Here is a 12,516-nt window from a genome sequence, read left to right on the forward strand (position 1 = left end):
AGCAACAATACAATGCAGAATAAGTGCTTCAAACTTACATGAATGCTTTAAAAGAGAGAGAGATTAGAATAACTTCAAAGAAAGCCTTCTAGAAAACTCTAGCGACATTAGAATTTCAACAGAGATGGATTGGAAGGGTATTCCAGGCAAAAGGAAAAGAAAGAGGCATGGAAGTATGAAAAATAGCATGTCTGGGAAACAGAAGGTTGTACAGTTTGGCTTCAGGATAAAGTACAGGTAGAAGAGTAGTAAGACAAAGTTCAAAGGGAAGATTAGGGCTGTATCTACTGAGGGCCTTAGATGCCAAACTGAGGAATTCAGCTTTAAACATGCAATATAGAATCTCTAAAAATTCTTGAATTGGGGAGATGGGAAGCACATTTGAAACCTTATGTGCTTCCCATTTCCCCAATTTAATTAAGAAACCTTAACAATAATCAAATAGTAATGTATATGATGTATTAAAATCAGAATATAGTTATGGTTCTTACATAAGAAGTATTGAGGGGCTAAACCAATAGCAGTAGTACGAATGAAAAGGGTAGCAGAAGACAAAGAGGTTGAATCCATTAAAAACTTGAATACTAGTGGAAATAAGAAAGGAGAGAATTTTTTTTAATCTAAAACTTTTAAAACTAGTATACTGAAAGAAAAGTTTCAAGTGAGAAAGAAAGAAGATAATACATTTAAATTTAGATAAAGTTTAAAATGCTGGAAGGAAGAAGATGAGTTCTAGTTCATGCTCACATTTAATAATGAAACTAGGAAAGCTGGGGAGAGCCCTAGTGCTGATGCAAGTTATCTGGATCTATTTAAATAAAGCCAGAATTTGCTGGTTCCGGTATTTTCCAGAGAAGATTTTTAAAACATGCTCTAAGAGCCAGGCTGGTCTTGGTGATGGTATAAGTACATGGCAGGTGGTGGTGGTGGTAAGTACTCACATATATATTCCTTGGGCTATTTTCAATCATAATCTAAGCCTGAACTGGACAGATCTTTACAAACCCAAGGCACCCAGATAAATTAAATAAGCCAGGGCAATTGAAAAGTTGTAGCATTTCCTAATAAAAAAAAACATTTTAAGAAAATGAGAGTTTAAGTTCTATAAAAATAAATCACACTGTGTAATAATGTAATGAATTCCAAAGCATCTTTTTACAATTTAAATGAAAGAATACTAGGACTATGTTATGTAAATATACTACTGGCTCCTCGTAATACTGTGCAGCAGCCCTTCTTTTCTAAAAGTGAAAAATCTACGTTTTAGTTTCCCAGCAGAACATCAAAAATTCCTTAGCTGCATCAGGAATGATTTCAAAAAATGTTCATTTACTATTAAAAAAGAACGTTTTGGTTCAAAACATACATTTAAACCATATTAAGTAGACTATATCTGATTTAAAATAATGCAGTATCATCATCACCCAATCAAAACAAAACTCCCTAATATTCATTCAATTATAGTCCGGCCCAAAGATTGGCAAACTATGTATGGCCTGTGAGCTAAATCTCGTTGCTGGACTATACAGTTTATGGAGCCCTTTAGAGAAAAAAGTGAGCACAAGGCATAATAATTTATGAAACACCAAAAAGATCAAAAGGTTAATAAGAATCATTATCTTCCAAACCAGGAATCACAGATTTTTAGGAATAAAACACTAACATTTTAACTATTTCCCTATAAACTGAAGTATATATAAAACCTTTTTCTATTTTGTGACCTATCAACTAAATTCTAGTGAATTTTAGCTGCATGTTAGTTGGACTACCAGCAAAAAAAAAGAAGGTACTTATCTAAAAAGAAGAGAGTTCTCAAGTAATTTTATTAACTAAACAGCATTGTCCTTTTGTTTAATTAAAGGCCAATTAAGTAAAGGATGAAAAACGAATGTACTGAGTTGAAAAAAAATTTTCCTTTCAAATAGTAGGTGTCAAGATAATGTAAACCCATCTTCTGATTATTTTTATTAGTATTTCCATTTTTCTCTAGTTATTCTCTCTTGAATTGAAAAATACTTCACTTTATCAGCAATCTTACCTATTTAAAAAGTGCTGAGAAACAAGAAAGCACTTAACATACATTATAAACCTAGGTCTAAAGACTAAAACTTATAAATTAAACTCACCGACAAGCCACTTAGATCCTTGCTTGGAGCACAGTTATTGCTCTGTACTGAATTCTAAAAAGTATGCATTTGTTTTCCAAGTTAACAGTAAATACACTATTTGAAATTAAAAAATAAAAGGCTCCCACTGACAGGGTGAAAAGCAGCAGTACAAATGTAGTGATAGTTTGCTAACATAAGAGAAGTACTATGTGTATGGACTCTGGAGCTAGTCAACCTGGTTTTCAATCCAGGATCTGCCATTTACTAGCCAACAATCTTGGGCAAGTTATTCAACAACTCTCTGTGCCTCAGTTTCCTCATCTGTAAAATAAAATAGTAACTGTAACTTCACAGGGTTGTTGTGAGGAATAAAGGAAGTTAAAGGAGATAAAATGCAGAGAACAGTGCCCTAGGACACTGTAATTTCTTGATCAAGGTTAGCTAGTATTATAAGTAATACGAAATGAAAAATCCACAAAAAAATTTAGAAAGCACTGAAAAGCTGAAGTAGTTTAATACAGAAGCAAAAAAATTAATCTTCTTAAATTGGAGAGCAGCAACGTACAACTGCAGAGAATAACAAATATTCATCATGCTAACTTTCACCATGAAAGAAAGTTAAACTCTGATGAACAAGTTTAAGAAAGTACAGTGTGGAAAGACTTTCTTTAATAAAGTTTTTGCAATTCAAAGGTACTTTCCAAAAACCTTGGGCCATCTGATTATTTGAAATAACTCATTTCTAAGAGTGAGAGGTTTTATTGTCTTTTCCCTTTAATGTAGGGGCATCCATAGTATAATACTTTGTAATCTAACTATATTGTGTCAAATTACTGAGACCATCCTGCAAAGTCAAATGAGCAGTAATTATACACTTCAAATTTTGGTAAATTTACATTTTTTCTTGGGTTTTTTGAAAAAGTTTGGACTTGGTGCCTCAACTTTAAAACTAACATCCTATTGTCTGCCATCTCTATTAAGACTTCCCTTTGCACCTTAAAGTTGTATTTTGATTTATAATTCCCTTGGTCCTGATTTTTACTTTCTACTTCTTATAAATATATATATATATTTAATTATTTTGGAATTAGGCGGGCTTTAAAAAATTTTAGGTATTTTTATGAAGTATCTACAATATAGAATAATACAGTTTTGACAAAGACTAGAGTAACACTTTATTAAACATGAAATCAAGTTTGCCTTAGGTTAACACTATAGCAAAATTTCAAAACTGGTTACAGTATATGATTATTTAAAAGCACCTGTCACATTAAATCAAACAACAGACTTTTCTTCTTACCATTTCTGTGTGTAAGCATTTCTCTCATTTCCTCATGGTCACACGGATGAGTAAAATCAAATACACTGTGTCCAGTTAGTTCAAACTGTAAATACATTTAAAAAAAATCAGATCTATATCATAAAATCATAAAAACATCCACAAGGTCTCTTAATTTAGTAGGTATTTTACCTGAGTTAATCCCATATATTTGTTCACATTATCAGAAATGTAAATCATGTCACCATCATCTGTGAGAACCATAACAAAACCATCCAGGGCTTTCAAATAAAAGCAATTCATCTGTGCCTTCATTTCATCTTCAATATCCAAATCGCCTAAAAAGGCCACATGAGAAGAAAATATTTAGTTAAGAAGTTACAGTTAAATGATACTGATACAATAAAGTTTTCCCCAAAGACTTTATTTGAATATATATAGCATCTATTGTGTATGTGTGTTTTCTGCCCTTTCCTTTTAGAACAGAACAGTTAAGGCCAGAGGCTAGAAAAACTAATATTAAACCTGCCAACTGCTTTTCAGGATTATTTAAAGTAATGCAACAAGGCAAACCACTGAAAAGAGAAAGGGTCACGTTATTAAAAAGAAAACAGGTAGGTAACTGAGACTGAAGAAAATGAAAAAGAAAAAAGCTAGTAGTTTAAAAATTCCTGAATGAAGCTTTAAAGACAGGTAATAAAAAATATATCATATTAAAGAAGAACTAAGAGTGTTTTTAAGGGAATAGAGCAAAACTTACAATATAAAGAGATTATTTCTAACTATACTGATTAGAAAAGCAAACTTCATAAAATACGATTATTGAAAAATTTTTCAAGTATGTTATAACATAATGGGGTATACAAAAAACAAAATATTTTGACAACTTCTAAACAATTTCTAGTTCTAATTTTCAGCCTATTAAATTCTTAAAAAACTCACCAGCATCCAGAAGTTTCCTCACACGCAAATAACTGATGGTGAGCCTCATCACAGAAGCCTTATCAAGATGCGAGCTCACATTATGGGGAAGAGGCAACTGATGAGCAAGCTCATAAAAAACTTCCGACTCTTTACTTCGCCGAGATCTGGCTGCATCTCTAGATTTTTCTTTTCTGCGTTCAGAACTAATCCTACTTAACCAAAAAAGAAGAGAAAAGTTGAAAGGGAAAGTTTATGTAAGTTAGTTTGGCTTAGTTTGAATAAAACTTTTTATATTCTTCTGTTACCATAGCTGGATTAGAAGATGCCATGTAACTAGAGACTTGTCTACCAGATGAATGTTCTTTTACACAGCTATACAAATGTTTGAAGTACTGCAGACATAAGGAACTCACACAAGAAGTTCATGATCAAGCTTTAAATCTTTTCAAGCAGATGTTACCTCCCTGACATGTCAAATTGTAGAGGAAGTTTTTATTTTAGTCAAAAACTGTACCTTCATAGCCACTGATAAGCAGTTTCAAAATACAGAACCCCGAGTAAGTCTAGAGGAACAATCTACAGTTGTACATAATGACTTGAACACAAGAGTTGCTAAGCATATCAGTTACAGCAACAAACTGATCTGCTCAGTTTCTTGACTCCCACACACCCTCTACACTACCACAAGAACAATACTCACTATAAGCTACAGGAATTTTTATTAACAGTTATAATAAACTACTGTTTTCAGGTTGTCTACTAAGCAGCAGCACCTTATCTATTACTGGCACAACAGTCTACCAAGTAAATACAGGTATACGAAAGGAAGGGGAAAAGGTTGTGGCATGATACTTAGATTCTTCCTTAACAGGAACTGTTGATTAGAACCTACTACGTGCCTAGCTCTATAGGTTAAATATTATCCCTCTTTTACATATGAGCAAATTGGGGCTCATCTGGAATTTATTTGGCATTCGCACAGTCACATACCAGAAGGGATTTGAACCCAGGCCTTTTTAACTCCAAAGTCTTTCCTCTTCCTCCACTATGCTTATCTTAATGGAAAACATTTCTTCAATCTCAAATACTCAGCTGCTCTCCTGTGACCCCTCAACTCAATCCCATTATTTAAGCCAATTTATTAAATTGAAAGCAGCCGGTACCATTTACTAAGCACGTAACAGTATGTTAAGGACTCTGCCTGCATAATTTCACTTAATTCTCCTCCCATCCTATGAATGAAGTACATAATTGGTCTCCACCTCAAGTCTCTCCTCCCTCCAGATGATCTTTTGCAAAGCTACCAAGGTTCAATCGTAGGAACGACACACTCGAATAAACAGGCAGGCTTTCAGTGTATGCTCATGTTATCTTATATTACAACAAGTAAATACCTAATGGTTGTATTGTGACACTAATCACAATATAATCTTAGCATTTATTCTTTGTGTGCTTATATTTTTATACTTTTATAAGGAATGTGAACACTTGTTACATATTGTTAATAACACTGATGTAAAAATTTCAGTTTAAGTATCTAGATCAGTTTAACTTGAGTATCTTGCGATTTAAGGTGTGCTATAAAACCATTACCATTTGTAACTACTTATATATGTGAATCATGATTTTCTCAATGATGTACAATTTAAAAAACTACAGATAAATTAGATGCCTATGCTACTATGAAAGCACAAGAATGTCAACAATCTGTAATAATATTTTAATGTGCATTAGAATTGCCCCATCGATTGACTTTAAGTAAATATTTTAAATTTGAACTTTAAAGTGTATAATAATAAAATAGAGCTTTTATCTATCTTAGGCATAAATAAGGATTCTGCACAATATTCAATGGGGGAAGAGAAGAGTGGTTTCTGTTGCTAGAAAGAGTTTGAAAAGTCCCCAGACCATGCGATCTAAAATGGACAATCTCTTCACTTTGGGGCATTCACCCTGGGTTTTGAGCCAGCAGTCTATTTTTGGCCCTAGTGGATGCTGTTGCTATTTTATCCCCACCTCCTCCCAGTCATGGGTGATAAGCAATAGTGGCTGTGGCAAACAGATTCCTATGTAGTTCAAGCAAAACCACCAAAAAAGAATGGTGATCAATGACTGATGATAAACCTGAATATTAGGTTCAAATGCCACAATTAATTCAGGTGTTAAGAATATTATCAGCAAAAAAATAAAAATAAAAAAGAATGTTATCAGCCACTTTAATCACATTTATTACCCCCTCTTTTTCTGAACAACACAACCAATCTTCCACAAATGATTACCCAAATGAAATACTTGGAGAAAAAATTGTATCTTTATATTACTTGCCATGTTTTTAAAGGATATCTGATTAAGCTAACCATGGTGGTAGAAAATCTCCATACCTTCTGAAATACTTGCCTTCTCCAGAACCTTAAAGATAGCAATGATTGCCCTATTAGAGAAATGATGTTGCATAAAACATCAAAGGACAATATATAAGTCAGGGCAGACTATGAGAACAAGCATCTGAGTGTAAACATGAATTCTGGAAGTAAAATAAACCTCAAGAAACAAGTAATCTGATATTTCAAGAGTCGATAAACCTAAATTAGACGTAGAAGGTGATGAAAATCATTATGTTCATTATTACATAAACAATCTTTAGATTACAGCATTCAAAGAACATGTAATAAAGGTTTAATAAAGAACTTTTATCTAATAATCTCCACATGTGTACTATGTACAAGGTGGTATTCTAAACATTTCTAAGCTTAAAACTTAGCATCCAAAGTTCTTAGGAGTTTTTACATCTGAACAGTCCAGTTTATCACTCTTGCTCCCACAGAAGTACATAAGTTACTTCTATTAGACCATGGGTTACAGCACCCATAGAGAAGAATTCTGTGCTATTTGCTTACTTACTACTACTTAGATGGAACAAACGTTGTGTGGACCAGAAGGAAACAAGCAGATTTTCAGCATGCAAATAAGGCCACTGTATTACTCTAAATTATCAATTGCATCTATGTTGTTTTTAAGTACAAATCTACCGAAATTGTCTGCATAGGTGCTATTTCACAGTGTACTAGAGGGCAAATCAGCTAAGAATATACACAAAATCTTTCTTTTTTATTTCATTGTCCAGGAATTGAACCTGGGTCTCCCACATGCAAGGCAAGCATTCTACCACTGAACCACCCATGCACCCCAAATTCTCTTTTGAATAGTTTGCTTAACCATTTCTATGACTGTTTCAGAACTGAATCTTTGTGGTGCTGCAGTTTTCACATATTTATTTTTTTTTTATTATTTAACATATAGTACTTGTGGTGGGGTTTGGAGGTATGCACACCAGAAAAACATGTTCGTAAACTTAATCCATTCCAGTGAGTGTGAACCCATTCTAAGTAGGACCTTTTGATGAGGTTATCATGGGAAGCAAGAAACTGAAAGTCAGTGGAACCCAGAAGAGAAGGAAGAGGCCAGGAGAGGCCACCACGTGCACTGCTAATGTGACAAAGGATCACCAGCAGCCAGCCCCAGAATGTAGTCTTTGGAAAGAAAGCATCACCTTGATGATACATGCCTTTATTTAGCCTTCTCTTATTTAGCCTCAAAACCAGGAGTCAATAAATCCCACTATTTGCTTTAGCAACAAGGAAACTAAAACAGCACTATAGCAAGAAAGTAACAATTACATCTTGAAATTACTTTGTATAGGAAAAACTATTTTGAGCCACTGTCTTATTAAGCATCTTGTATGCAAAGTTCATAAGCAGTAGTCATTTTACAGAGAATGTATACTATTCTTTTATAGCTAAACAAGAACACAAAATAATTGCAGACATTTCAAGTCATTGTGGTCTACTTATGATATACAGAAAGCTTGACAGCATTCCTGATTGTAAATCTCTGACTTTATTCATCCTGATTGTAAATCTCTGACTTTATTCAAAATGTTAGCAGGAAAAAAATGCTAGCAGATGACTGGATGTATTTCTGATCAATTAAGGCATAATTTTTTTTTTAAATCCCTCAATTCTCTTTATTTAGAGGAAAAAAACTTTCTGGCTTTGAAGGTACAATTTTTTTTTTCACTGTGTCAGTATTTCTACAGGATAAATGCTGTGAAGTGAAATGCTTGATTCAAAAATTATGCCATTTAGCTCTCCAAAAAGGTTTGTACCTACTTGTGTCTCTGCAAATCCATGAACATGTACATCCATTTTCCTATGCACTCAGCAGATTATAGATCATGGACCTTTTTTTCTTTTAAAATTTTTTACCAAGCTGATAGGTGAAAATTATATCTTGTTGTTAAACAGTACTGGTTAGCCTCAGGCCTGAAGAAAATCCAAGGAAATTTTCAAGTTCACTCTTTAATAGGCATTTTGCTTAAAGCTTTAAATGCAAAGACTTCTACTTGTTGCTTGCTATGTACAAGGTAGTATTCTAAACATTTTCATGTTAACTTAATCCTTAAAATAGCCCTGTGATGTAAATACTGTTATCATTATGTTATATATGTTATTCAAGGTTAGAGTTAATAAATGGTGTTCAGAACCTTTATTCTAATTTAAGCAGTTTGGCACCAAAGACCTCATGCTATTAACACTACACTATGCTGTCTCCCAGAAACCCATTCTAATTCCCAAGATAAGTATTCATAAGTCTTGCTCTTTATTATGAAGTTTAAAATTTGTCACTTCACATTTCCAAGGACATAAAGAAGTTATAGGTGTTGGCTGTGGAATTTAGGATTTGATGGACTCGTGGCCATGCTCTTTCCTGGAATCTCCTTGTAAATCCGAAGTCCTAATTGACAGGTACCTGTAATAGCCATGTTCTCTGTTCTGCTGTCCAGCATCTCTTCAAAGAAAGGCAATGTTTAATGGGTATTGCCAACCACTGTGGGGAGAGGATAAGAGGATGGCAATTCAATCTACCTCTCATACTCCCATTAAACTTTATTTTAAATTTGTACAGAGCAGCCATCTGAACATTTTAATTCAGTCTTGTTTGTTTCATTTGCTCAACAGCTGTATGGTAATCACAGCAACATCCTGGTTTTGATTATACTCACTTTTATAAAGTTTTTCTAACTTGTATTAGAAAATTAGTGAATAAAAGCTGAAGCATTTTATTTTATATTAAAAATGTTCTAGAGCTATTCCTAGAACTAATGTACATAATATGACAGCACATTATCCTTGGGCGAGGTGATTTTTGAGATTGTTTTATAAGCAGGAAGGGCAGGCCTGGTCCTATCCTACAGAATTTGGTGATAGTGGCATAACACTGAAAGGTAATCCCTCAAGATCTAAAAACCTAAATAATTTCTTCACATATTATAAGCCATTTGTCATATTAGATGTTAATTTTTTCTGGAATCTGTTTTCTCTTTTATCTTGCACAAGTTAAAAATATTGATAGTCAAATTAATCTTTTCCATTGATATGTCTTCTAATATTCTTCCAAAGATCTGAAAAATATCTTATTCTACTTCTGTCTAGTTCATTAAACCACCTGGAGTTTATTTTGGTGAAATGTAAGGTTGGAATCTAAATTTTTTTTTCCCTCAACAGTTACCTAAAAGCTTTAAAAATATAATCCTTTTTTTCCACTGCTTTTTAATTTCTTATTTTAGCATAGTAAATCTTCACCATTTTGGATATTTCTAAACAGCTTTGTTCAATTATTTTATGAATTATTATTTTTTTACATATGTTCCACAGATAAGATAATATTTAAAATACCAGTAGGCCAACTGTTAATTGCCACTCTTCTTTTACTGGATATTCTTTGTATGGTGAGGATCCCAAAAGTAAAATCAATCTGCATACCTACTCAGGAGATCTGCCTAGTCATAAGCCAATTGCCAAGATTCCTCACCTCATAAAACATCATGAGAGAAAATAGACTATTGTCCCTCTAACATTTATTGGGTGCTCTGTGCTAAGGACTAGTAATATAATCATAAACAAAACAAACTACTGAAATAGTCACTAATGCTATATTTCTAAATGCTGGTTTAGCTGCACCATAATTGTCAACACATCAAAATCTTGGGGCCTACCTATCTAAATTCTGATTCTGTAAAGCTGAGGCAAGGCCCAGAAATCTGGGTTTTAAAAACTTTCTGAGAGGTGTATGATACATAGACAAGGTTGAGAACCACTGACTGAAATGAGTCTTCAAATTATCACCACAATGGTCTTTCCAAAATATGTATCTCATATTATGTCCTGCTTAAAACGCGTACAGGTCAAAGACTAATTACTTTTAAAGGAAGTTCCCTACTCATCTCTTCATCTTCATTTGCCACACCCCCATTCACATTCTTCAGTCACATGACAATCACTCAAAAGGAGTGTTTCATTCATCTCTGACTTGCTAACCCCAATATTTTGGTAAATTGTCATACAAAACTTTAAAAACTCAACTCAATCATTGCTATCTATACCTCTGCTTTTTCTTTTCCAAAACTGTTTCTCTTTCCTAGAACTGACCACTCTGGTTGCTCTGCTATTATTTATCTTCCTCAACAATGTCTGAAAGCTTCTTGGGGGCAGGAAACTGCCTGATTCATCTTTGGATTCTTAGTAGGGATGTGCAGAAGTTTGAATATGGAGTTAGTATTCTGCCCAGATATGCTACTTAACTTTGATTCTGGCATATGGAATGCTGACTCCTCTTCAATTGTTTTTGGGATCCCTAAATTTGTACTTTATCAGTTCTCCTGTGATTCTGTAGGGTACAATCTCAACTAACCAGCATTAACAGTATAAGACGAACAAGTTATACACCATTTGGATTTACCGCGATTATCTGCATATTCACTTTCAAAAATAAGTAAGCAAACTTTATCTCCCCTTTTCCACCTTTGCCCCATTATAAGTCTATTCCTACAACAGCGATGAGAATAATCATTTCAATATGAAAGTCAAGTCATATCACTTTTTTGCTTAAATTTTTTTTTTGCCTCATTCAGAGTTAAACCAAAGTCATTAAAAGTGCCCATAAGGGGCGCTGTAATCTGACCCCATTATATCTTTGATCTCATGTCCTACCACTTTTGACCCTCTGCTTACTCTGCTCCAGCCACAATGGCCCTGTTGCTCTTCAAACACTGAAGGCACACTCTCTCCATAGGGTCTTTCCATTGCTTATTCCCTCTGCCTGGAATACAGTCCCTGAATAGCTACACGACTTACTTCCCCATTTTCTTCCAAGTCTTTGCTTTGCTCTGTTTTTCTCATGGCACTTAATCATCTATAAGTACATATTTTATTACTTTATTACATTTATTACCTGCCTCTTCCCCAACCCATTCCTACCCATTAAACTCCACAAGGGCATGTAAGAGGTATTCAATAAGTGCTAGCTAAATGTATACATTAATAAGATGAAATTCTACGAAGTATAAATATACCTTTATTATTGCAAGAATAAATGCTGTAATAACTGATTATGAAAACAGTTAATTTTGTATACAAAACAACCATTCATTCATCTAGCCAAGTTCCTGACACACAAAAGAGGCTTAAAAATTTTAAGTGAATGAATCATGGGAATAAATGTGAGTACAGGCAAATAGAGGCATTAGCCTGGTCAATGCCTGAGCAAGTAGTATCATCTTCTTTGATTAAAAAACAGCTATTGAGCAAAAAAATTCGCAAGCAATGTAACAATAGCACCACCGACATTACCAAGGTGAATACGTGATCTTGCCAGAGAAAAGAGTTAGAGGCAAAGAGTGAGAGTTCCAGAAATTAGAATATCATTTTGCTGAGAAGACGTTCAATGTTTAAGATAATTTCCTTTATCACTACAATCCTATTTCACGTCTTTTACTGTTTACTTGTAAGCTTACATGGTGAGCTGCACCAGTTATACTTGATTTTCTTACCCAGTTAAATCAACACTTTTATAAATATGTCTTCCCAACCCAGATGGAAATCTGAGTGTGGACTCAATTTGTCTTAGACAATCTTTTTCACAAAAGTTTTATAATTTTTATAAGGCATGAAGTTTTCTTTAAATTGATTCCTAATCCTAATGGCTTTTATTTTTAGGGGAGGTAAAAGGGGCTTCCTATTACATGACGTGTACTTCCAAGTCTCTTATAGTTATGATCTGGAATATTCTTATTATTAATAGGGCTTGTTGCTATATATTCTATCTTGTAATTGTTGCAAAGCCAGAATAGTTTAAACAGATAGTGTT

General features: G+C 33.7%; 1 protein-coding gene across 3 annotated transcripts in view; it reads right to left on the reverse strand.

Annotated features, from left to right (window-relative positions):
* Positions 1 to 12,516, reverse strand: part of HIF1A (hypoxia inducible factor 1 subunit alpha) — a 44,093-nt gene that overhangs the window by 16,865 nt on the left and 14,712 nt on the right. Inside the window, exons 1-4 of one of the 3 annotated variants that reach the window (XM_077122443.1) lie at positions 5,475 to 6,924; positions 4,330 to 4,520; positions 3,580 to 3,725; positions 3,409 to 3,493 (exon numbers count right to left, since the gene is read on the reverse strand). In XM_077122443.1, coding sequence (XP_076978558.1) covers positions 3,409 to 3,493; positions 3,580 to 3,725; positions 4,330 to 4,520; positions 5,475 to 5,560 — 508 coding nt within the window. In that variant the 5' untranslated portion in view covers positions 5,561 to 6,924. Of the gene's footprint in view, positions 1 to 3,408; positions 3,494 to 3,579; positions 3,726 to 4,329; positions 4,524 to 5,474; positions 6,925 to 12,516 lie in introns of those variants that run through there. The other 2 variants (XM_077122442.1, XM_077122441.1) reach the window with 2 other exon arrangements.

This window comes from Tamandua tetradactyla, chromosome 12, assembly GCF_023851605.1.
Source record: "Tamandua tetradactyla isolate mTamTet1 chromosome 12, mTamTet1.pri, whole genome shotgun sequence".
NCBI lineage: Eukaryota > Metazoa > Chordata > Mammalia > Pilosa > Myrmecophagidae > Tamandua > Tamandua tetradactyla.